Source organism: Schistocerca serialis, unplaced genomic scaffold (assembly GCF_023864345.2).
Source record: "Schistocerca serialis cubense isolate TAMUIC-IGC-003099 unplaced genomic scaffold, iqSchSeri2.2 HiC_scaffold_1400, whole genome shotgun sequence".
Classification (NCBI taxonomy): domain Eukaryota; kingdom Metazoa; phylum Arthropoda; class Insecta; order Orthoptera; family Acrididae; genus Schistocerca; species Schistocerca serialis.
In genome coordinates, this window is record NW_026047626.1 from 5,260,741 (window position 1) to 5,288,733 (window position 27,993).

At 40.6% G+C, this 27,993-nt stretch overlaps 1 protein-coding gene across 1 annotated transcript in view; it reads right to left on the bottom strand.

Moving 5' to 3' along the window:
• Positions 1-27,993, bottom strand: part of LOC126442674 (phosphatidylinositol phosphatase PTPRQ-like) — a 402,005-nt gene that overhangs the window by 148,554 nt on the left and 225,458 nt on the right. The window contains exons 8-9 of the mRNA XM_050090726.1: positions 17,668-17,738; positions 11,862-12,084 (exon numbers count right to left, since the gene is read on the bottom strand). Coding sequence (XP_049946683.1) covers positions 11,862-12,084; positions 17,668-17,738 — 294 coding nt within the window. The remainder of the gene's footprint in view (positions 1-11,861; positions 12,085-17,667; positions 17,739-27,993) is intronic.

Sequence of the window (27,993 nt, forward strand, 5' to 3'; positions counted from 1 at the left end):
CTGATGATGTTGAATGTAATTTTGCAACTGAGTGATCTGAAGTCGCTTATATAACAATTAGACAGTTCTTTTTTTAATTTTATCCTTCTGGTAGTGTTAATCGAAAAAATTTTTGAAATTATTTAGAGACCCCTCTTCTTTCCCTTTCAACCCTTCTGCCTGAAGAAGGAGCCACTGGCTCCGAAAGCTTGCCTAATTATGACCTTCTTTTAGGTGTGGGTGTTCTGCTGTCGCGTGGTAAGTAGATTTTTTTAGATATCCAGTTGCGTTACATTGTCAAAAATTGATTGTTTTCGTTGCTACATTATTTATTGATAGAAAAGATAGGTTTTATTACTTAAAATTTTAGGGGATGCAGGAACTTGGGAAATTACTGCTACTGAACAATGTGATACTTAGAAATAATTTAAGAATGGTTTCCCAATGAGTATTTTGGCAGACAAAAGTAAATAGGAAACGAAACTGCTCCCATACTGGCCATGAAGGCCCAACGGTACCGACCGGCCGCCGTGTCATTCTGAGCCCATAGGCGTCACCAGATGGGGATATGGAGGGGCATGTGGTCAGCACACCGCTCTCCCGGCCGTATGTCAGTTTCGGAGACTGGAGGCGCCACTTCTCAGTCAAGTAGCTCCTCAGTTTGCCTCACAAGTGCTGAGTGTACCCTGCTTGCAAACAGCGCTCGACAGACGGGGAGGTCACCCATCCAAGTGCTAGCCCAGCCCGACAGCGCTTAACTTCGGTGATCTGACGGCAACCGGCGTTACCACTGTGGCAAGGGCATTGGCAGACAAAAGTAAATGGAGTTGCAAAATATTTTGTACACTGGACAGAAGTTCAGTCACCAGTGGATAAAATTTAATTAATTTTTTGCTTTAGTGGGCAACGTATTTGTTTTATGTTAGTAATAAATAGTAACCAGAGCAGACCATAATGGATTTCGGTGGCACGTTACCCATTAGATGGCATAACAAAATTATTTCAACTGCTACAGATCAAATTCGAAAGATTGTGAAATATTTTGGAAGGGCGAAAAAACTGACGCTGGACGAAGAGCAAATAAATCCCTATTTCAGGTCCCAGTGAATTTCAGAAAAGAGAAACAACGTTAAGTAATAATGGACTAAACGTCATCCAAACTTTATGTGGGAAATTCAGTTTAAAAGTGATGCTTTTAACTCACCTATGCAAAAGTTTGTTGTTAGGAAGTAAGTTTTGTTTCAGTAAAAGATGTTTTCGTAAACAGATTTAACAGTTTTCAAAGAGAGTATGAATTTGTAAAATATTGGTATTTCGAAAATATTTTTGAACTACGTTGCTTGTCTAGTTTGTAGAGCTGTAAGATATGGGAATATAGATATTGATTCGAAACTTAATAAAAGAATCAATAAAAGCAAGTCTTCTGGTCCAGACTGTACACCAATTAGATTCCCTTTGGAGTATGCTGATGCATTAGCTCCATACTTAACAATGATATACAACCGTTCACTCGACGAAAGATCCGTACCCAAAGACTGGAAAGTTGCACAAGTCACACCAATATTCACGAAAGGTAATAGGAGTAATCCACTAAATTACAGGCCCATATCGTTAACGTCGATATGCAGCAGGATTTTTGAACATATATTGTCTTCGAACATTACGAATTACCTCGAAGAATACGGTCTATTGACACACAGTCAACATGGGTTTAGAAAACATCGTTCATGTGAAACACAACTAGCTCTTTATTCACATGAAGTGCTAAGTGCTAAAGACAAGGGATTTCCGATCGATTCCGTATTACTGGATTTCCAGAAGGCTTTTGACACACTACCACACAAGTGACTCGTAGTAAAATTGCGGGCTTATCGAATATCGTCTCAGTTATGTGACTGGATTTCCGATTTCCTGTCACAAGTCACAGTTCGTAGTAACTGACGGAAAATCATCGAGTGAAACAGAGGTGATTTTAGGCGTTCCCCAAGGTAGTGTTATAGTCTCTTTGCTGTTCCTTATCTACATAAACGATTTGGGAGACAATCTGAGCAGCCGTCTTCGGTTGTTTGGAGGTGACGCTTTTTTTTTTTTTTTTTTTTTTTTAATTGACTTGTAGTCCGGGGTGATATGTTACAATACAGCATCACCGGTCTATTGCGGTCTAACTGTGTCGGTGAGGCAGTAAATTTCCACAGGGCAGTGACTGCGTCACTGCAATTCACTTTGGAGGTGTGGCGGTGGGACTTGTAGTCCCGTACCACCCTCTGACGGTGATAGTACAACATGAGCCAGGCAGAAAAATTTTGCCTAGCATGGGCAGGTGAAGGTGTGGCGGTGGGACTTGTAGTCCCGTGGGGGTGATCGTCTGGAGGGGGAGGTGACGCTATCGTTATCGACTAATAAAGTCATCAGAAGATCAAAACAAACTGCGAGACGATTTAGAAAGAAATATCAGAATGGTGCGAAAAGTGGCAGTTGACCCTAAATAACGAAAAGTGTGATGTCATCCAAACGAGTGGTAAAAGGAACTCGTTAACTTCGGTTACACGATACATCAGTCTAATCCAAAAGCCGTAAATTCAACTAAAGATTTAGGTATTACAATTACGAACAACTTAAATTGGAAAGAACACAAATAAAATGTTGTGGGGAAGGCTAACCAAAGGCTGCGTTTTATTGGCAGGACACTCAGAAAATGTAACAGACGTACTAAGGAGACTGCCTATACTACCCTTGTCCGTCCTCTTTTAGAATACTACTGTGCGGTGTGGGATCCTTACCAGATAAGACTTACGGAGTACATCGAAAAAGTTCAAAGAAAGGCAGCACGTTTTGTATTATCGCGAAATATGAGAGAGAGTGTCACAGAAATGATACAGGATTTGGGGTAGAAATCATTAAAAGATGGAATCTTCTCACGAAACTCCAACCCCCAATTTTCCCCTTCCCAATGGGAAAATATTTTGTTGACACCGACCTACATAGGGCGGAACGATCATCGCGATAAAATAAGGAAGATCAGAGCTCGAACGGAAAGATATATGTGTTCATTCTTTCCGCGCGCTATACGAGATAGTAGAGAATTGTGAAGAAGGTTCGATGAACCCTCTGCCAGGCACTTAAATGTCATTTGCAGAGTATCCATGTAGATGTAGATGTAGACTTTATGTATGATTTTTGTAGTTTCAGACGTTCAGTTTTGTCTGCCGTTTACATAGTTCTTCAATTTTGCTACAAAGATTTAAGAAAAGCAGGAAGTGAATTGTGTGGGGATTTTCATTGGCACTTAGGACAGGGGGAGAGGTCTCTTCAGTAGCCTGGGCTCCCTACAGAGCACTCAAAAGCGGGCCTTATGTCTTTTCTACGCTGCCTTCCTCTTTCCAAGCTGTCGTGTTCACATGCTTCCACGTGTGGGAAAATTACACACCGACCTGTAAAATAATACTCATTTCCCATACTCCGATCTACCGGGTGATCAAAAAGTCAGTATAAATCTGAAAACTCAATAAATCACGGAATAAAGTAGATAGAGACGTACAAATTGACACACATGCTTGGAATGACATGTGGTTTTATTAGAACCAAAAAGTTACAAACGTTCAAAAGATGTCCGACAGATGGCGCTTCACCTGATCAGAAGAGCAATAATTAGCATAACAAAGTAAGACAAAGCAAAGATGATGTTCTTTACAGGAAATACTCAATATGTCCACAATCATTCCTCAATAATAGCTGTAGTCGAGGAATAATGTTATGAACAGCACTGTAAAGCATGTCCGGAGTTATGGTGAGGCATTGGCGTCGGATATTGTCTTTCAGCATCCCTAGAGATGTCGGTCTATCACGATACACTTGCGACTTCAGGTAACCCCAAAGCCAATAATCTCACAGACTGGGGTCTGGGGACCTGGGAGGCCAAGCATGACAGAAGTGGCGGCTGAGCACACGATCATCACCAAACGACGCGCGCAAGAGATCTTTCACGCGTCTAGCAATATAGGGCGGAGCGCCATCCTGCATAAACATCGTACGTTCCAGCAGGTTTTTATCAGCCAGGCTGGGAATGATGCGATTCTGTAACATATCGGAGTACCTCTCACCCGTCACGGTAGTAGTTTGGCTGTTTTTTTTTTTTTTTTTTGCTCTAATAAAACCCCATGTCATTACAAGCATGTGTGTCAATTTTTACCTCTCTATCTACATTATTCCGTGGTTTATTAAGTTTTCAAATTTATACTGCCTTGTTAAACACCCTGTATGTGATATTTTATAGTCTTCCCGACTAGTGTTGTAGCATTCTCAGTTTCTTACTTGAAATAATTTGGGAGAAATTTAAAATTGTCTAAAAAATAAAATTTACAACTTCCCACTACAGTCAACATTCAGACACTATGATACTTATTTTTAAAAATGCGTACTTAGTCAACAAATAGTAATTAAGCAGTATTTTGTTGAAGAGTGTAAGTTATGTAATGTTTCGAGCTTTCAAAAAGTAATGTGTCCACATCATTATTTTGATCTGTCACTCTGTCAGAGTGAGTGAAGGTATGTCACATTTGAACTTTGAAATACATGGTATGATGTGTTTATGGCCAAGTAGTTCGTAGAACCAAAATCTTTACTCATGGCGTTAAGACAAATGTACAGAGTGGTCATTAATAAAAACGACACACGCAGCTATGGGTTCCTAATTGGAAATGGAGGAAAAAGTGTCCTGTGAACATGTGTCTGGAAATGGACGGTGTGCGTGCTACGGCAACAAATCGTCCTGGAACACAATACAGAGCAGCACCGCATCCGTGCCACGAGAGATGTTTGAAGTGTCCTCCATAGGATGCAGTGCACGCGTCCACAGGTCGCATCATGGACAGCTGCACTCTTTCGCACGTTCCAGCCTCTCTCCTAATAGTGTTAGAGGCGTCGCGGCGGACACAGTGTTGAAGCGTCAGCACATCGGGAACTGATTCAGCACACACAATGCTTTTCAGATGCCCCCAGACGTAAAAATCCATGGTGTTTACGTCAGCTGATCCAGCCACGCCACGCTACAGGGCCACTGTGTCCTATCCAATGTCCGAAGAAAATGTTCTTGAGGTGTCGACAAAGTGTAATGCAGAAGTGGGTTTGTGCTCCGTCATGCAAAACCCACATAACCTATCGTATTGCCTAAGGCACACCCTCAAACAGCCTAGGCAGACTATTCCGGAAGAAGTCCTATTACGTTCCTCCGTACACATAACTGTACTTCGGCTTACACTGTGTTGGTGGGACACTAGCCACGAGATTGTAGTACGGTTCGTGTCAATAGCCTGTAGAAGCCGGTCCTCCAAATCCGTTGTACGGACAGTCCTCCACGTTCATCCGTGATCAAACAAACGCCCAAAAAGGGATTCAAATGTTATGTGATATAGTTGGTTTCTGTGAGGGTTACTGTTTTGGCATAGCTCCCTCTCTACGATTCCCATTTGCTTTGCCCTATAGAATCACAATCTGTGCTAGTTCCCGGCATGAATACCAGACCATGCTGCAGTCACACAGCCTGCGACATACGGGTACGAGGAACACGTGGCACGTGGTCAGTGGAACTGTCATTCGTCAGCGCCAGCTACAGTAGCAACGACGCGTTCCCGGACACATGTTCATAGGACCTTTTTTCCCTCATTACCAGTCAGGAATCAGTCCTTTCAGTTTGTCGGTTTTATTAATGTCCACCCCTGTACATGAGACTTATCCCAATTTATTCACTTTTCGGGAAATCGCCGTTAACAAGCAGAGTGGTTCATAAAATGATGGTTATTGGGTGGCAAAAAAGCTTTTACAGAAGATAAGAAATTTTTGCGACTTTCTTCCGATGAGCTTAAAAATTCCACTTGGCGTGGTATGTAACCGTAATTCTCAGCTACAGATATTGGTGAACTGTGCATTATTGAAAGTCTATATTGGAAATGATACACACCGTTGAACTTTCTTAATGCTGATTTACTCTTTAATAGTCGTAACAGGTAGAGAAATCTGTACTTATGGTGGCTACTATTAAATGGGTGTGATATATACGTGAATGCGATAATCCTAACAATAGGCAGATAGTTATTTTTGGCGAAGAATTGAGTGTTTGGGCGGACTTTGTACTTTTAAAAAGACAATACAGGACAAACTTCTAGTGAAGACCTTGTCTCATTTCAGTAGTTTCAGGTAGACCTGTGATAAATACCCCTTGTAAGTAGGCTGTTTAAGTTTTTATGTTGGTAACGCAACATAGCACTCTATATGAAAATCACTGACTGTGCTGTGTGCAGTCTGTGGCTGGTTTGGATTGTTGGAATTTGTTATTGTAGTGTTGAGCAGTTGGCTGTTAACAGCACGTAGCGCTGCGCAGTTGGAGGTGAGCCGCAAGCAGTGGGGGATGTGGTCAGAGAAATGGCGGAGTTTTGAGAGCGAATGATCTGGACGTGTGTCCATCAGAGATAGTAAATTTGTAAGACTGGATGCCATGAACTGCTGTATATATATAGGAATTTTGAACACTATTAAGGTACAAACATTGCTTGTTCTCTATCAAAATCTTTCTTTTGCTAACTATCCCTATCAGTAGTTAGTGGCTTCAGTAGTTAGAATCTTTTATTTAGCTGGCAGTAGTGGCGCTCGCTGCATTGCAGTAGTTCGAGTAACGAAGATTTATGTGAGGTAAGTTGGTCAGGGCCATTCTTTTGTAGGGATTATTGAAAGTCAGATTGCATTGCGCTAAAAATATTGTGTGCCGGTTTAGTGTTGATCAGAATAGGTAAAGAGCGAAATGTCTGAGTATGTTCAGTTCTGCTGAGCTGTTTGAAAATCAAATAATGTAATAGGTTTATCAGCACAGTAATTCATTAATTTTTCTAAGGGGACGTTTCATATGTCGACCCTTAGCCGAGGATACCTCACTGGAATCTTCTGATTTTTTCTTGTAGTTTCCGTAATTACTGCAGCTATTGTTTATTGCTAGCGCATAATTATAGAGAGAATTTCCATTGTAGTTGTAGTTTTTTATTGTTGTACAGTAAAACAGTTGTGGCATGCCTGTAGATTTGTACCAAGTATTTCGCAGCTGCGCTTGCAATTAACGAGATATTATTTTCAATGCCATGTTAATGTGTTTTCTTATTTTGCTCTTCAAATTGTGCTTTTCTGTGTTATCTTGTGAAATATTGTGACAATAATGGAGTGTGATAACCGTAATACTAGACTCCAAAGTAAACTGAGAAATGACAGTGAAGACGAAAACAGTGTCTTAGCGCCACCGTTTAATGAATTAACTAATGTTCAACATAGTAACTTGGTAATTGTGCATAGGGAAATGGAGCGAGCTGCAAATAATGGTGTAGACCGTGAATCAATTAGTGAACAGGGAAGCATTATCGATCGACCGGTCGGCAACAGCTCGCCTCAGGAATTCGAAATGACAGGACACAATCTCGCAAATACTGTAGATTCAGGTTTTGAGTCCTCACCGTTTTCTCAAATAAGTCAAGACCCATTTGGTGGTTATCAAAATGTGAATGTTGCCGGTGCAAATTCACTGTCGAAAAGCATTGAGGAACATGTTTCAGACACCACTGCATTGTTATTACAATTAATATAACAAATGGGACAAAAGCTTCAAAAGATAGACACAATGGAAAAAAATCTTCAAAAGTTAGACACGATGGAACAAAATCAGAGACAAACACAGCAAAAGCTTCAAAAGTTAGACACAATGAAACAAAATCTTCGAAAGTTAGACACAATGGAACAAAATCTTCAAAAGTTAGATACAATGGAACAAGATCTTCAAACGTTAGACACCAGGCTTGAAGAAACACCTGAAGATTTAACTACTGAGTTACATAACATCGAATCGAAATGTCAAAAAGTCTGTAATGACGTAAAAACACAAATTTGTGAGCATTTTCAACCTATTTTTTCGCGGCATGAAAATGCATTACAGAATCACGAAGGAGCCATAAAAGAACTGCAAACTATTGTTCATGAAAATCATGAGACCTTGCGGGCTAAAATTGACTTAGTTGCCTGTACCGATTCGATTGCGCTACTTGCAAAAACTCAGGAAAACTTAAAGGACACAGTAGATACTCTGAAAATTGGTTCAGAAAGACACATGGAGGAAATTAGTTCATTATCAGGGAAAGTAGTCGAACTTTCGGATCAGCTAAATAATTCATCTACGAAGGTAGATGATAATCTGAATGACACAAGACCGGTAGTCTTTAAAGACACAGAAGAATGCGAACAAATTAGGAAATTCCACAAAATCAGAATCAAATTAATACGCAACACCAAAGAGAAATCCGGGAAGTACTAGATCAGTTGACAAAAATACAAGAATTATATATTTCAAAGGACACTCGCGCTCCAATACAGGAAGAGGGACTTAAAAATACGGAACAGCCGCAAAATAATAACACAGGGCACTTCGGAAATTATGAAAGAAATTGACAAGGAACACCGAATTTTGAGATAAAACCGCCGAAACGACGTAACAATGACCGACATGCGACTCGCCGACATGATGATTTTGAATATAAGCTATTTATTACTACACGTAAATTCGAAACATTTAAGAATTCTGGTAACCACATTCATCCACAAGCGTGGCTTCATCAACTCACTCATTGTTTTCCTCCCAACTGGTCATTAGAACACAGGATAACAATTTATGTGTGGCTATTTACAGAATGAACCGATTGTAAGAATGCGATCGGTCGTTCAAGATTGTCACAGTGAAGGAGAATTTTATCATGCCTTCCTCCAAGCATATTGGTCTCAAGCTACTCAAGATCGCGTAATACGTAGCACCATCATGATGAGACACTTTGAACAATCTGAATTTTCCAGTCTTGTCAAATATTTTGAAGATATATTGCACAAGAATCAGTACCTGTCAAACCCATACAGCCCCTCAGAACTCATCTGCATTTTCTTAATAAAATTGTCTGAACATTTACGACATATTATTTTGGCAGGACGTTGCAAAGACGACATTGAAGCTTTTCAGGGACTGTTACAAGAAGTGGAAATTGACACTGACAATCGCGGGTCCCGAATACAGGAAAACAATCATTACAGGTGACACCCGTCACAATTCCGTGACGACCGAAACAATAACTGGACACGACAAGGCTATTCTTACAACGCAAATCCTGACCAAAACAGACACCACCCGCATGACAACCACTGCCAGAGTAATAATAGTTACAGAGAAAGATCACAATTCCGTAGTAATGACTATCACAGAGACAATCAGAGAAACAGGCAATATGGGAACCAAAATAATTATTATGAAGGGAGACAGAATAACGTCAGACGCCACGGTCCACCGTGCAGTTACGATTCCGGGAGAAATTCTCCTCCACATGACCGACAAAAAAGAAACTATGGAAACTACCGACATAACGACAGACCTGAATTTCATCGGAACTGGCGGGACTCAAACAGGGCAGGGCCCTCTCGACAGGGTGAATTTGTACAAGTAAGATCTCCAAATCCCAATAACGACGCGCCAACAAAGAGACAGACAATGACTCGCGCCAGAGGCAACCACATGCGCTGGCTGGCTCAGAGAAAAATAACATAGATGTTAACCATGAGAAAAATTTCAGCATTCCTTACCGAAGTATACAACATGATAATTGCTTTGAAATCGAAACTCTGCGCACTAGAAAGGGTAAAAGATAGCACCACATATCACATGTAAAACCATTTATTGAAAGATAATCTTTTAACTTAGTCTTTGCTACAAAATTTTTTGCTTCACGCTACTGGTACAATTTGTCACACTTAGAAACTGTTAACATGCAACAATGTTTTGAAGTTAGATATCCAGTCTAGAAGCTGGGGAAGAATGTTAAACAGAAATTAAGAATGCATTGTTATAGTGAACGGACGACACAGTGTTGTTATTTGTACATTCTTGCTTGTTAGTTGCACAATTATGTAACGACTATAGGGCTCACATATACAACATGCGTGAGCGCATTGTCAACGCATGTGCGAACATTACGGAAGGCGAACTACTCGCTGTTGAGAGGAATGTCGCTACACGTATTGCCAAATGCACTGGGGTTGACGGACATCATTTTGAGCATTTATTGCATTAATATGGTATTTACAGGTAATCACGCTGTAACAGCACGCTTTCTCAGAAATAATAAGTTCACAAAAGTACATGTATCACATTGGAACAACCGAAATAAAATGTTCAAATGTACCTACGTTCTGTATTTTAATTTAAAAAACCTACATGTTACCAACTGTTCGTCTAAAATTGTGAGCCTTATGTTTGTGACAATTACAACGCCATCTATCACAAAGCGAAAGAAATGAACTAAAACATTTATATTTCTTTATGTACTACATGAATATGTAAAAATATGGGGGTTCCTACTTTAAAAAAAACGCAGTTGATACCCATTTGACCTGTGGTAGCGCCATCTAGCGGGCCAACTGTAGCACCATCTGTTTCCCTGGTTTCCGCCTTGAAGCTAGACAAGTTTCGTTCGTTGCAGTTTTTTCGTTTAACGCTTATTTCGTGAGATATTTTGCCTGGTCACGATCAATGCACCACCCTGTATAGTGTCTGCATTACTGAGCGACTATCCTAGAACATAGCACCAGTTGAAAGTTGCCTACATAATGGCTTCAAGGGGCAACAAAAATTAAATGTTGAGTATTTCACATAATTGTTGATCCACTTTAAAAATTTAAAATGTTGTCATAGTCTATTAGTTAACAGGTACAGTCTCATGTTAAAGGTTTAATGAATTAAGTCAAGTTTTACAGTGTGTTTGTCTTGAGGCAGTGTAAATGATAGTGTGAAAATACCCTGGATTTTTCATCCAGTACATAAGAATGAGAGCACTTAGTGATTTTCAATAAACTTTAAACTGAATTTCAAACTTTTTCTAACATTTTGCACACTTAGCTGTGATATTTAACGCATTAACTCGTTTGTAACATAATCAGACGTTTGAGGCTGTTTTATACATGATAGGGATGTTTATTGTTTCTTTCTAATATGTGATTACCCAGTACAACAATCGTTCTAAATTAGTCATGATGACATCAATTGCACCTAAATGCTTGAATGTATAAGTTGCAAATTTTCAGTTCAGTTAAATACAGTATACGCATTAATAATGCTGGTATACTTCATAACATAACAACTTTGTCTGGAAAGCAGACCTTCTTTTCTATAATAAGTATTTACATCAATTAAAAACACTGTCAAATAGACTGCAGTTGAAATAATGTTTAGCAAATACTTCCTCTATAGAAAAGAACGAATGCTGTGTTAGATTTCGTATAATTTTCTTTATGTAATTTTCACTATCGTGAACAACATTCAATACACATAAATTTGCATTCCGAGTGAACTCATCCATTTACGTCTTGTTATTAAGTCAAGAGATAGGAAGTTATCATACTTAAGCCATCCTTTTTTTACATTAGATTCATCTTTTCTGAGCTATCATAAGCACTTAGTAATTTCATTTAAGGTGTGGTACTGTCATTGGTATGGCTTAAAGTTTAGAAAAATACATTTACCCTACAATTGAGTGCCCTGAACAATTACGAAATCCCTCTGTGGATTAACACAGAATGCTGGACTGGAATTTAAACCTGGAGCAGCGTCTTCCATGAATGCATCTTGCTCACTCAGCCTTAAGTATAGGGATTACTTTCCTCCCCTTTCACAGTCTCTCCACCATATGTGTATATCTTAGCCATACTTCTGTCGTTTCCATTGTAAAACTTGTTAAATAAGTAACACCATTCCACACAACATAACCTAGTCTGAGAGTATTACAAATCGTACAGAGAAAACACAAAGGCGTCTTCCTTACCAGCAGGCAGGGCGTGAAGTGTAATCTCTACAGGCAGAGTCTTCTTGCCAGTCACAGTTTTCCCAACCAGCTGGACGCGATAGCTCGTGTCGGGCATAATATTTGATAGTCTCTTGCTGCCATTTTTCTCAGTTACTAGATATTTAAGATGCTCACTTCCAGAGAGAACAGATAGCTCAAATTCCACTATTTCACATAGCAATGATGTCTTCTCATGTTCATACTGTTCACAAATTAAAATATCTTAATATCAGATGCAATCAAACATTCACAAAGTCTCTAACGAGTGATAACGTGCACAAAATCAAGAAATGGGAAAGGACAACTGAATTATAAAATGTTATAATGTTATGCCAAGGCACAAGTCAATAGGAGATATGGGAATAAAAATATTGATTACTGATGTTCTAACTGCCAAGTGTAGAAGTATGAATCTGGAATTTGGTTGCAGTAATTCAATTTCTTCTAATTAAAACCGATAAACAATATTTTATTCAAAAGATTCTCCATTGTTACTTATACATTTCTCCAACCTGTCTGGCAGGCTATGAATGCCATGCCAAAGAAACAGCTCTCCTTCTGAAGCGAACCAGTCAGCGAGCCTTTTTCGTATATTTTCATACGACTTGATGCGTTGTTCAGCGAGAGAGTCTCCCAGTCCCAGTGATGCAAACAGATGATAATAGGACGGAGCCAAGTCTAGAGAATAAGCCGCATGCCCTAGTACTTCCCAACTGAACGCTTCGATAGTTTCCCTGACTCGTTTTGCTGTGTGTGATGGGGCATCATCATGGAGCAATATGACTTTGTGTTGCCTTTTTCCATATTCCGGTCGTTTTTCAGGTAATGCTCGAATCAAAACATCCATTTGCTGTTGGTAGCGATCAGTGTTAACGGTCTCACGAGGTTTTAGCTTCTCATAAGAGACGACAGCCTTCTGATAGCACCAAGCACAGAGCATTGTCTTCTTTCCAAATCGATTTGGTCTTGCAGTGGATGTTGATGGTTTGCCTGGATTAACCCATGATTTACGACGCTTAGGATTCTCAAAATATATCCATTTTTCATCATCTGTCACTATTCGATGGAGAAACGTCTATTTTGAATCTACCGAACAAAATTTCACAAGTGATTTTCGAATTGTTTGCTTTCATTCAATTAATGCGGAACCCATTTTCCCACTTTCTGCACTTTTCCCATAGCTTTCAGCCGAAGATAAACGGCTTTCTGCGTCACATTCAGTTATTCCACGAGTTTCTGTTTGAGTATCATCTTCATCCAATAAGACCCTGAAGTTCGTTGTCTTCGAACTTTCACGGTCGTTTCCCGGACTCGTCGCTTCTCATATCAAGATCACCACTTTTGAATTCTTTGAACCACTCCGAACACTGAGCTTTTCCAAGAGCACGTTCGCCGAAAGCTTCGACAAGCATTCGATGCTATTCTGCAGCAGTTTTCTTCAAATGATGACAGAAAACCAACGCTGTCTGCAAATCGTAGTTCGTAGGCACAAAACTCGACATCTTGACGGGCTTGACACAGACACCGATTTGTGGAACCTGGGTTACTGTGTTTCGACATTCGTCGTCAGCCATTACAGGAAGCTGATGGCATTGCAGACACGTTCTCACAGGATCTACACTGACGGCTAGCACCATATATAGGGAAATTCCGGTTTCATACTTCTACACCTGGTACACTATGAAAAGCGTCATAAATCTGTATTAAGTGACAATCATGGATGAAACTGTGTTCTTTGAAAGCTACAAAGCAATTAAAATGATGATAATTCATAAATATAACAAAAATTATATATATACAGAGCGTCCCATTTATCTTGACTACCCTCAATACCTTTTTGTCCAGATGCAAATTACAAAATGCTTCAAGCAAATTTTCTTTAGCCGTCAGGGGACATCAATCAGCAAGATTGCCTTCGTTGTAGCTGTTTCTCTTTTTTCGAAGATATGAACAGCAATATGACTAATTTAAATGACGTCTTGTATTTTTTATTCGGTTTAGAGCATTAACATTATACATTAATTTAACGACCCTCTGACATCAATGTAATGACACTTACTAAATTTGTTTTTCAGAGGTTTAAAACAAATTTTATTTTGCACAGCAGAGAAAGCTTTGTAAGCAGGAGGCAACGATAGGAAGAATTTTGCGCGTGGAAGCACACGTGTACACTTGGTTTCAATGATGTACCCTGCTGTGAGTGGCACAAGACAGATGTTGTTGTTGTGGTCTTCAGTCCTGAGACTGGTTTGATGCAGCTCTCCATGCTACTCTATCCTGTGCAAGCTTTTTCATCTCCCAGTACCTACTGCAACCTACATCCTTCTGAATCTGCTTAGTGTATTCATCTCTTGGTCTCCCCCTACGATTTTTACCCTCCACGCTACCCTCCAATACTAAATTGGTGATCCCTTGATGCCTCAGAACATGTCCTACCAACCGATCCCTTCTTCTGGTCAAGTTGTGCCACAAACTTCTCTTCTCCCCAATCCTATTCAATACTTCCTCATTACTTATGTGATCTACCCATCTAATCTTCAGCATTCTTCTGTAGCACCACGTTTCGAAAGCTTCTATTCTCTTCTTGTCCAAACTATTTATCGTCCATGTTTCACTTCCCTACATGGCTACACTCCATACGAATACTTTCAGAAATGACTTCCTGACACTTAAATCAATACTGGATGTTAACAAATTTCTCTTCTTCAGAAAGGTTTTCCTTGCCATTGCCAGCCTACATTTTATATCCTCTCTACTTCGACCATCATCAGTTAATTTGCTCCCCAAATAGCAAAACTCCTTTACTACTTTAAGTGCCTCATTTCCTAATCTAATTCCCTCAGCATCACCCGACTTAATTATACTACATTCCATTATCCTTGTTTTGCTTTTGTTGATGTTCATCTTATATCCTCCTTTCAAGACACTGTCCATTCCATTCAACTGCTCTTCCAAGTCCTTTTCTGTCTCTGACAGAATTACAATGTCATCGGCGAACCTCAAAGTTTTTATTTCTTCTCCATGAATTTTAATACCTACTCCGAATTTTTCTTTTGTTTCCTTTACTGCTTGCTCAATATACAGATTGAAGAACATCGGGGACAGGCTACAACCCTGTCTTACTCCCTTCCCAACCACTGCTTCCCTTTCATGTCCCTCGACTCTTATAACTGCCATCTGGTTTCTGTACAAATTGTAAATAGCCTTTCGCTCCCTGTATTTTACCCCAGCTACCTTTAGAATTTGAAAGAGAGTATTCCAGTCAACATTGTCAAAAGCTTTCGCTAAGTCTACAAACGCTAGAAACGTAGGTTTGCCTTTCCTTAATCTTTCTTCTAAGATAAGTCGTAAGGTCAGTATTGCCTCACGTGTTCCAGTGTTTCTACGGAATCCAAACTGATCTTCCCCGAGGTTGGCTTCTACTAGTTTTTCCATTCGTCTGTAAAGAATTCGTGTTAGTATTTTGCGGCTGTGACTTATTAAGCTGATAGTTTGGTAATTTTCACATCTGTCAACACCTGCTTTCTTTGGGATTGGAATTATTATATTCTTCTTGAAGTCGGAGGGTATTCCACCTGTTTCATACACCTTGCTCACCAGATGGTAGAGTTTTGTCAGGACTGGCTCTCCCAAGGCCGTCAGTAGTTCCAATGGAATATTGTCTACTCCGGGGGCCTTGTTTCGACTCAGGTCTTTCAGTGCTCTGTCAAACTCTTCACGCAGTATCGTATCTCCCATTTCATCTTCATCTACATCCTCTTCCATTTCCTTAATATTGTCCTCAAGTACATCGCCCTTGTATAGACCCTCTATATACTCCTTCCACCTTTCTGCTTTCCCTTCTTTGCTTAGAACTGGGTTTCCATCTGAGCTCTTGATATTCATACAAGTGGTTCTCTTATCTCCAAAGGTCTCTTTAATTTTCCTGTAGGCGGTATCTATCTTACCGCTAGTGAGATAGGCCTCTACATCCTTACATTTGTCCTCTAGCCATCCCTGCTTAGCCATTTTGCACTTCCTGTCGATCTCATTTTTGAGACGTTTGTATTCCTTTTTGCCTGTTTCACTTACTGCATTTTTATATTTTCTCCTTTCATCAATTAAATTCAACATTTCTTCTGTTACCCAAGGATTTCTACTAGCCCTCGTCTTTTTACCTACTTGATCCTCTGCTGCCTTCACTACTTCATCCCTCAAAGCTACCCATTCTTCTTCTACTGTATTTATTTCCCCCATTCCTGTCAGTTGCTCCCTTATGCTCTCCCTGAATCTCTGTACAACCTCTTGTTCTTATAGTTTATCTAGGTCCCATCTCCTTAAATTCCCACCGTTTTGCAGTTTCTTCAGTTTTAATCTACAGGTCATAACCAATAGATTGTGGTCAGAGTCCACATCTGCCCCTGGAAATGTCTTACAATTTAAAACCTGGTTCCTAAATCTCTGTCTTACCGTTATATAATCTATCTGATACCTTTTAGTATCTCCAGGGTTCTTCCATGTATACAACCTTCTTTCATGATTCTTAAACCAAGTGTTAGTTATGATTATGTTGTGCTCTGTGCAAAATTCTACCAGGCGGCTTCCTCTTTCATTTCTGTCCCCCAATCCATATTCACCTACTATGTTTCCTTCTCTCCATTTTCCTACACTCGAATTCCAGTCACCCATGACTATTAAATTTTCGTCTCCCTTCACAATCTGAATAATTTCTTTTATTTCATCATACATTTCTTCGTCATCTGCAGAGCTAGTTGGCATATAAACTTGTACTACTGTAGTAGGTGTGGGCTTCGTATCTATCTTGGCCACAATAATGCGTTCACTATGCTGTTTGTAGTAGCTTACCCGCATTCCTATTTTCCTATTCATTATTAAACCTACTCCTGCATTACCCCTATTTGATTTTGTGTTTATAACCCTGTAGTCACCTGACCAGAAGTCTTGTTCCTCCTGCCACCGAACTTCACTAATTCCCACTATATCTAACTTCAACCTATCCATTTCCCTTTTTAAATTTTCTAACCTACCTGCCCGATTAAGGGATCTGACATTCCACGCTCTGATCCGTAGAACGCCAGTTTTCTTTCTCCTGATAACGACATCCTCTTGAGTAGTCCCCGCCCAGAGATCCGAATGGGGGACTATTTTACCTCCGGAATATTTTACCCAAGAGGACGCCATCATCATGTAATCAAACAGTAAAGCTGCATGCCCTCGGGAAAAATTACGGCTGTAGTTTCCCCTTGCTTTCAGCCGTTCGCAGTACCAGCACAGCAAGGCCGTTTTGGTTATTGTTACAAGGTCAGGTCAGTCAATCATCCAGACTGTTGCCCTTGCAACTACAGAAAAGGCTGCTGCCCCTCTTCAGGAACCACACGTTTGTCTGGCCTCTCAACAGATACCCCTCCGTTGTGGTTGCACCTATGGTACGGCTATCTGTATCGCTGAGGCACGCAAGCCTCCCCACCAACGGCAAGGTCCATGGTTCATGGGGGGGGGGGGGGGGACAAGACAGATATATGTGATGAATAACTATGCACTTAGCTGTCCTAATTTTGACATGCGGATACATGTCTTTTGGTCTGTCATGTATCTACTAGTTCATGAGAAAGAGTACTTTTACTGCCATTATTTACAATGACCTGTTTGTCGAGATCTGAAGATTTTAACTTTGATTACCGAAACCAGTTGTCTGGAATAAATATTATTAGCTGTCTTGGTAAAGAAGTTTGTCTTCACTGATATAAGTTGTTGTTTATTCAACAGATGTTAGCTGTATACTTACAGACCATTCCAAGAGAACACTAGTTTGATCTACATCTCTTGCAGAAAATTTGTAGTCACCTCGTACGGGATCTATAAAAGGAAAACAAAATTAAAAAGAAGCATCATTAAAAAATTACAAGTTTCAGTCTGCACACTGTTCATAAGAACATCATTATAACGAAGAATACAGTAATTGTTATTGTGATGCGTAACTCTAAAGGGATAGAAAAAAAGGGATTAAAATTTAGAAACTATAGTCGTGTCAAATGCCTATTAGAATACGATGACAGTGATGAATGCAGTAACTTTTATTGTCAAACAATAGACTGAGTAAAGCGCGGAATCGTGAACTGACTAACGGTATAGTACTGAAAGTAGGGCTCACAAGCTAGCATTGTACAAACAGATTGTTGAAGAGAGCAGTGCGATAAATAATGCCACTGACAAACACCAGGACATTGGTTCCTTTGTAAAATTTTAAATGTGACATCCACTCCAAAAATGTAACAAGGAGTAAACTACGTTTGCCTTTAGAAGTGGAATGAAGAGGAATCTGGAATGTTAATAACCGGCTAGCGCAGTGACGTAGTAAACAAGTGACAAACGGCGTAAACTACATGACGAGTATAGCGTCATATAATTGTCGATGTTTTGAAGCATAAGCTACAAATACCGTTTTGATTACGAGAATTTACTGCATCTGGAAACTTTAGTTCAAATTACAACTATTATGATGGATCAGACACAAAAAGATAAACATTTCTTGTAAATAAAGCAAATCACAAATCGTAAAGACAAGTTCAACAACTGTAATAGGCATCACGACCCACCGAATGAACTAAAAATTCGTTGATAGCATGAAGGCTTTCATGGCCAAATGATATTGCTGCCGGTAAACCATTCGCGATATGAGGTCGTGGTCCACAAAAACCTCCTTTTCCTAACGTATCGTCCAGAAGTCCGATGGGCATCTTCTGAACTTTTACTAAAAATCTAACGGATCAGATCGGAAAGAGCGGTTTTTAGACCAACAAAGGAAAGGTCTGTGAAGATAAACGCCCTCCCCTGTTAGCATTGGCATATATAAATGGCGCGTACATGTTGGAAAGTTTATAATTGTAAAGACCGAGAGATGCGAGTAAAGGTACACAAAAGTCTTTTCCGAGTAGGGGAAATAGACAAATCGGGTGTAGCACAGCATGCTCTTCAGCCAGGAAGTCACGAAACGAATTTTTCTGGAACGTAATTATTATGTACGACGTTAAACTATTACCCACGGCTATGTAGAGAAGCCATCGAAATTTATAAACGTAGGGATAATTACAACAGGAAAGAAGAGACCATATAAACTTAGCGACAAATGGACAGTAGCTCTGCAGAATCACTAAACCGTTTTTTATCTTTGGCAGAACGACAATCGACAGTTACGGTTTGTTTTTGACAGAGATCGTCTCCGCTTATCATGTGTAACTCCGATCGTGCCCCTTTCCTACTCTACATATGTCGCTCCTAGACGTCCAACCAGCCAGTCGGCAAAACTCACCGGAGGCACAAAGCCTCCAGCGCAGTTCTAGACGAAACGCTAGGGCTGTGCTTGAACACGTCTCGAACTGTTCGAATAGTTAACGTCTACTGACTTTTGTTTGCACTATCACAACATGACTTAGCGTTTTCAATGCGCGGTGGGTTTTAGTAATAAAAATGACTGTGAAACATCGACTGAAATGAAAATGCGTGACAACGGCAACAAATAAATAAAAATATTAGTTATGATTCTGTCCAACTCTCGAGCTTTCGATTATCACCCCCTCCCCCCCCCCCCCCCGCAATCTAGTGAGATCTAGTGTAATATCGCCAAGACAGATCTTGAAGCTGTAATTCATTATCGCGATGAAAATTACTGTCACTTTTTTACTACACAATCCGTTTGTTCGGCATGTAATTACTGACCAATGGTCTAAACTGTTCCATCTGAATGTTGCCGTCTTGTGTTCATGCCGATTAAAACCTGGTAACGTTTTTATGTGATATTGTAATATGTGAACAGGGACTCAATTGCTAATTTAAAACATATAATTACCGCTCCTCATAAACAAATAAAATATTGTACTGGGTTCAGTCAAGTAATATTTTCTGGAAGACAATGTCTGTAACATTCGCTTAAAATCAGTATAAATGTATATACTTCCTTACATAGCGATACTATACGGGAACCCATATTCTACATTTGTTTAAACACGATAGGAGTTTGTGCAGTGGTAGGATTTGAAGCAGCTTCCTCCAGTGTTTCAGGAAATTGTCTAATTTTAAGCAGAGCCACATCTTATTGTTGTGCTAGTCCGGAGTTTCTTGCGAATATCTTGCACTCGCGCCGCGCTTCTCAAATGTCAAGTGGTTGTTCGATACTGTTCCGAACGCTGCAGCATATTGGGAAATCTCGAGCCCGTTAGAATGCGAGTGGCGTTTGCCCCGGCCTAAGAAAATTAGAAACAGGAGAGTTCCGTGGACCATGACCTTATGCTCTGACAGGTTTACCGGAAGTAAAAAAATTATTTATCGTAAGTAAATCTTAAATAGCATCAGAATACAAATCTTAGCTATATAGCTCAAGTGGAGACTGCGATACATGCTTAGTATTATTATGTACATACCAATAGTAAATCGAAGAAAGTATCACAACAACAACTATTTGTCAGAAAGGATGCGAATCGAGTAGTGTAAAAGAAGCCCGTCAGATACAGTGGGGAGCACGATAAATAGTACGAATAAAAAGGTATTTGTGAAGATAAAAGACTGATAAATTGACAGAATATTGTAATGCCCTACGAAATATAGGAGACAGTGTTTTGTTTCTCATGCACAGCACGGATTAAAAATATTATTTGGCTCGAAACTGCTTCTCATACACAGCACGAATTAAAAATATAATTAGGCTAGAAACCATCGATGATTATGAGTACAAATAGCGCTATATGGAAATGCAGTTCCATATGCTCACTGAACCCAATGTGAGACATCCGTCACTACTAAGTCACTGGTCGAAGCCTACAGTTCGTATCTCAAATGCCTCTACTTCAGTTTTGAGAAGCACATTACAGCCGGCCGGTGTGGCCGAGCGGTTCTAGGCGCTACAGTCCGGAACCGCGCGACCGCTACGGTCGCCGGTTCGAATCCTGCCTCGGGCATGGATGTGTGTGATGTCCTTAGGTTAGTTAGGTTTAAGTAGTTCTAAGTTCTAGGGGACTGATGACCTCAGCAGTTTAGTGCTCAGAGCCATTTGAACCAAGCACATTACAGCTTCACTTCCTAGAGAAGCAACGGGGAATGTTCACTGCGAAACATCCAGAGCTCTTGCTTTCCCAGGTACCCCACTGCAGAGGACCAGCCACACAGATGTCTTCTGATGCACAAAAACCCAGCCAGATGGCACTGCCAGTGCTGTGCTACCAACTCCATACTTGACTACAGCAAGAAAATCATTAAACATCTGAATGATGCCACATTAATATGACAATAAAAAGTAGACTGTTGATGAGAAATAGTGAAAAGAATAAATGTAGTCACTCAGTTTATAGTTGAGGTTATGAGAATTCTGCAGAGTTATTAAGATAAATAGTAAAATGTGCAAATCAATAACGGACTAAATGCCAAAAAACTAATTTCGAATTATTCAGTTATTCTTTTTTGTTTTGACAAAAACATTTTAATGAAAAACCTCAACAATACTTTTTAACTGTTGTCTACTGTCCGCTTCCTTTTGTCAACGAAAACAAATACTTTATACCGAAAACCGCAAAAAGAAGTCAAGGTTACGTGGAACAACACATTCGGAATGTCAATGGAACAAAAGTAGTACACGGTTGTTACAAAAACGAATCTATTCATCTAGCTACATATTACTATTCAAGATATCGTCTGTACATTATAAGTAATTGTTTAGAAGAAACGGTATTCATCAGCATTTAAATACATTTTTTCTGTGTCTCAGGCATTTTATTTCCTTGGGTAAAATAATTGTTTTACAGCGACGATTTTGACAACACAGACTGCAAAATTTAAATTCACTCGAATTCAGCAGCTGTTACTTTCATTAATTTGTTCCGGGAGTAATTCTTATCTGTGCGAGGAGCCATTATAAAATATTTTGCACTTTAAAATCAGTCGCTAAAAATGAACAACACGTGACTTCTATGTGCCTAATGATTATAATTACTTCATGCGACAAACTAATTCAAACAGTTCGTTCAACTATTTCGGCGTTTCCCCAGTTCAAGTTTTCATCAATATGTGCAACCAAAATCTTCGAACCCTGACACTACAGAAATGCATGACAATTTTCTCTTTTTTCCGAAACATGTATTTAGGCGATTTGTGCAAAACAAGAAGAAAGTAATTTACTACATTCTTTGCTGACCCCTCATTACTCCTGAGACTTTCACGGGTAGAATCGGAAAATAGGATGAGAGAAGTGATACTGGCCACATAATGTAACGTCTGCTACAGCCTGTATCGTGGCTTGTAAACCATTAATGTAAGTAGAGTGAAGCGTCAGATAAACTGATAGGGCAAGGTGGGGTGGATCCGACTGTGTGGGTAAACCCGTCCGCCCTCTATTTGTGAGAAACGGCAAAGCGGAGCGATTTCGCATTATTGTTACCATGTAGAGCATTCGAAATAACGAAAATGTCACCTTGACATCTTTGCCGCATTTGACATTTAGACACTCAAAAGACAACAAGTGCGTTTTCGCTTCTTTCAATTTAATTTTTGTGCAAATTGCATCAGTAGATTTACCTTATTGATCGCAAAACAAATAGTTAGTGATTTTGTAGTGCATTTAGTGACCTATTCTGTGTATGTATCGTTTTTTGTTGGAAATTTCGTGTAAATTGTTTCAATGTGTGTTAAATGAAAAACGGCATGGTGGGGTGATTCCGACCGCATATTTTTTTATCGTGTATGTGTATGGAATTACTTATTTATGGAAACAAAGTGAATTTTCGTTTATTTTTTGGAAAATGGTACGAAATTACGAACGAAAACCGGCAAAGTGCAATCAAAACGACATTGGCCGAGCAGTTGCTGCAGTGAAAATGGAAATGTCTTTAGGAACTTTTGCTCGCGATTTTAACATTCCGAGATCGACATTGCTGTTGCACCGCCGTGCGATGAAATCGTCTTTTTTCAATTGAAACTTACATTCATTCAGCTTTCAGTACATTTTGTACTCTAAACATTGCTATTTTTTTGGATTCATTTTATTCATTTATGTAAAAAACATAATTGCTTATAATTATTTCCCAAAAAAGAGTTGATTTAGAACTATTTATGTGCAAAATCAGTCAAACAAATAGGGGATCGGATTTAACTCACCATTTTTGCAAATGGAAAAAGGACGTATCTTAAAATACTGATACCTCAAAAACTGTTGATGGTATAACAAAAATATTTTGCAAACAGTTGCTCCTTCATATTAACTATAACAATAACGTATGTGAAGTTAAGTTCCAACCTCGGAATAGCGTTTTACAGCCACAAGAAAGTATTAGGTCGGATTTACCCCACCTTACACAATAAGCGTGTGTATCCAAATACAGAGTTGTGTAACAAGGCAGAGTACGGCGTTGTGGGCGGCAATGGTTGGTTGGTTTTGGGGGATTAAAGGGACCAGGCTGCTACGGTTATCGGTCCCTTGTTCCAAAACGTAAAAAAACTCACAATGAACATAAACGGACAATGGAAAAAAGACAGACGACACCGAACAAGAGAAACTTAGGCAAAGACCAGACAAGACGAACTAAAATCACATAGAGTATGACAGTGGTTGGCCGACCATAGAAACAAAAACGGAAAAGCCAACCACCGAGAAACATACTAAAAATTCAGACTAAAATCGTAGGCCATAGGCCAGAATCAACACAAAAGGACAAACACTTACAGTAAGCGATAAAAGCCCCCTGCCCGACCGAGCGAAGTGGCGCAGTGGTTCGACACTGGACTCGCATTCGGGAGGACGACGGTTCAATCCCGCGTCCGGCAATCCTGATTTAGGTTTTCCGTGATTTCCCTAAATCGCTCCAGGTAAATGCCGGGATGGTTCCTTTCAAAGGGCACGGCCGACTTCCTTCCCTGTCCTTCCCCAATCCGATGAGACCGATGACCTCGCTGTCTGGTCTTCCCCAAAACAACCAACCAACCCCCTGCCCGAATAAAACGCAAAACTAAGTCCGCCATGGCAGAGTCATCTGTTAAAAGGGCAGGGAGCGTATCAGGCAGCGCTAACGTCTGCCTGAGCACAGGTAAAAGGCGACGCTCCAACAAAATGTGGGCCACAGACAAAACGGACCCGCAGCGACATAGAGGGGGGGTCCTCTCGGCGCAATAAGTGGCCGTGCGTCAGCCGAGTGTGCCCAATGCGCAGCCGGCAGAGGACAACAGACTCCTGGCGAGAGACCCGCATGAATGACCGCCACACAGTCGTCGCCTCCTTGACGGCACGGAGCTTGTTAGGGGTGGTCAGACCGCGCCATTCAGCGTCCCATAGCGCGAAAACTTTGCGGCGTAAGACTGCTCGCAAATCAGTCTCTGGGAGTCCAATGTCCAGGGTTGGTTCACTGGTGGCCTATTCGGCCAGGCGGTCAACATGTTCATTGGCGGGGGATACCGACATGACCTGGGGTCCACACAAAGACCACAGAGTGGCCGCAATGGGCAGGAGCATGAGGGACTCCTGAACAGCCATCACCAGACGAGAGCGAGGGAAACGCTGGGCGATAGCTCGTAAATTGCTCAGGGTGTCGCTACAGATAACGAAGGGCTCACCTTACTAGGAGTGGATATACTCTAGGGCACGAAAGATGTCGACCAGTTCAGCAGTGAAAACGCTGCAGCCCGCAGGTAAGGATCGTTGTTCGTAACGGTCCCCTAGAGTTCGAGCATAACCGACCTGACCAGTAACCATCGAACCGTCAGTGTATACAACGCCAGAGCCCTGACACGTGGCTAGGATGGAATAAAAGCGGCGGCGGAAGGCCTCCGGAGGAACTGAGTCCTTCGGGCACTGTGCCAATTCAAGCCGAAGGCAAGGGTGGGGCACACACCTCGGGGGTGTACGCAGAGGGGCCCGGAAAGGAGGCGGAACAGGGAAAACCCCAAGCCTGGAGAGAAGGTCTAGGGCGCGGTCGGCGATCGTACAACACAACTGGGGCCGAAGTTCTGGGTGATGGACGACTGACTATGGGAACAGGAGATGATAATTTGGATGCCCAGGCAAGTTACAAACATGGGCAGCATAAGCAGCCAGTAAATGTTGGCGCTGTAACTGCATTGGAGGTACACCTGCCTCCACAAGTATGCTGTCCACAGGGCTGGTCCGGAAAGCAAGTCGTATTCCGCTGTGAAGGATTGGGTCCTTCACCCACAGTGCAGAAGGGGATGCTGAACCATAAGCCAGTCTCCCATAATCCATACGGAACTGGATTGATGCCTGGTGGAGCTGTAAGAGGGTAGATCGGTCGGCCCCCAGCTGGTGCGCCTCAAGCATCACAGAGCATTAAGATGCCACCAACACATCTGTTTAAACTGTGAATATGTGGGAGCCAAGTCAATCAGGCATCAAAAACCACACCCAGAAACCGATGTGTCTTGTAATATTATTGGTATTTCCGTACTACGAAAGCTTTGAGCATTCTTTGAAAGACATTTGTTTTGTATAATTTACGTAACTGTAAAGATGCTCATCTAGCGCGGACGCTAATACATCGATTGCGCAGTCAAAGAAACATTTTAACAGAAGCTGAACTGTCGTTCCGCTTCGATCTAAATAAAAGATGACGGTAGAAAAACGTTTGTAGATCTTCAGATTTTAATGTACTTCTGCTTGTGGTGTGAAAGCGTGAAGAAGGTCGACTTTAAGCTAAAAAAGTGAGCGGTCTTGCCAGCGTGCAGACAACATTATTAATTAATAACATTAAAGTAATTTATGTTCGAGACTGTAATTCAGCAAGTTATTGTTATCGGAGGTGTTGAACAGTGCAAGAATTATCTTCAACGAAGGAGAAAAGTGACTGTAATTTGTGACAAAAAACGCGAACATGGGAAACAGCACAGGACAGGCTGAAATCTGATTGCACCATACTGTTAGAAAAGTAATTATGTAAGTTGTATTGTTTATAAATAAGCCCTAATTTGGTAGTGAGAATTGTTTGAATATATTTAGTGTTTACCAGACTTCTTATTCTGTTCTTTTTCCTTTATACTTTTTTATCCTCCATGCCATATTATTTTTGTAAATGTCAAACAGCTTTTACTACAGCAGAGAATACTGCGGCATCCTGGTCGTGTACAGAAGGCCGCCCCTTATCTTCTATACAACTCATAGCAGCCCCATTTATGAATGATTTCATTTGCAAATGCATTTTTTCTTACTGTTCATTGTTAAAGGTCCCTTAGGTAATTTAAAAAATTCGTACTAATTACGTAAAGAAATCCGGGTTGTTCCTTTCCAAATAATAGAAGTCTTTGCGTAATCAAAACCTAGCCTCCTTCTGACAACGATCAGGAGCCGACCAGAAGATGGACGTCTTCGACCGCTTTCGTGTCTCCTGTGGCAAAGCTGTGCCAGACTGGAAACACGACAGTCTAGTATGAAATACCGATCTAAATTGAAAGAATTGAAATATATTTAATAGTAATAATAATTTTTTTTTTATCATACTAGATCTGGCGCCCGAACAGGGACCTGATAAAAAAAATTTTAATCTGTTCTGTTATTGTTTCATGACATCATCCGGTGGACATCGGGAAGCCGTAAAGGAAGTACTGAACGAAATTGAGGAAGTATAAAAAACAAAGAGAAAAATTCGAAAAATAACAGCAGTGCGCAAAACGACTGATGTAAGTACGGTTTTCATTACGCATAAAATCTCGCGTCTTGTATAATATAACTGATTTCCGGAATTTCTTTCCTTACTGCTTCATTTTATCCTATCGCTGTTATTTCCTTGCAGAGTTGCTTATTTACGTAGTTAGAATTCATTTCTGATCATCTCTTCATGCAAAGTTTATTTGTTAGTATTATGAGCATCTTCATTGTTGCTACGGTTAAGAACACAAGATGGATGCCATAATAGCAGGATTCAGTGTCTAGTAGGTGTTTGTCACTTATTTTCAAAGTTAGGTGCCATCTTGTCTTCTACCCGGTATAGCTCTGCAATTGTCAGCTACCGCAGTGTGACGTTTGACTATCAGCGCGCGCATCTGAGAGTTGACGATCGGCGTACCGCGAAATATTTCTTTGAGCAGTTACGTCACAAACTTGAAAATAAACATGGCAGATGACAAAGGAAAGCCGACAAACAGTCTGGATGACGGTGATGACACAGTTGTCAAGTCATACCCACTACGTTCGCGAACGGGAACAGGCAGACCCGAATCGCGAATGGAGACAACGGTAGACGATGATGGTGTGCGTGACGTATCGTCACAGCAATCATCGTCACAGCAAGCGGGAGAAAATTTGATGGTTGAAATGATGAGAATTTTTTTTCAAGAAAGAGAACAGGAGAAACGGGAAAGGGAAGCTTATAAATTACAAAAACAACGAGATAGACAAGAAAGGGAACAAAAAGAAAGGGAAAAGGAACGGGAGACAGAGCGAAAATGGTTTGACCTGAATACCATGATTGGTACAATGAAAAATAGGTTCGATAATATTGATGCCAACTTAGAGGCAAGAATTAGGACAGTCACGGTGGAATATATTTCGGAATTGAGTACTAAAGTTAATGAAAGGATAGAAGGTATTCTGCAGAAGGTAGATGCATGTGAGAGCACAGTAGGTAACGTGCACAAAGACATCAAAGTACAAATCGAAAGTTGCCAGGCAGTTACAACAGAAGTTTCAAAAAAGTCCGCTGAGGTCGGAGCTAAAGTAAACAAGCTTGCAGACAATGTCGTCACTCTGCAAGGCCAGGTCAATGACCTGACACAGGCGCTATCCGAAATAAACATTGAAAAGAGGGTGAATGATGCTGCAGCCAACGTACGTTCCACGATAGGAAAAGAATTTGTAGAATGGGTCGAGACTAAGGAACAGTACATAGCAAACAAGGTTCAACACGACTTAAAAGAAGCCGTTAAGTCAGCCACAGTTGAAGTTTTAGCTGCTCCAGGTACATCAGGAGATACGATTCTCACTGAATTAGGAGAGATTCGTAGAGTTTTTCACCGAGATCTTCCCGAGTGGAAACGACACCTCACTGAGGAAATCGAGCAGTTGAAACGACAAGTCAATGATTTTCCTAATGACAATAGAAGTGAGCATTCACACTTGCTTTCTTCAGAA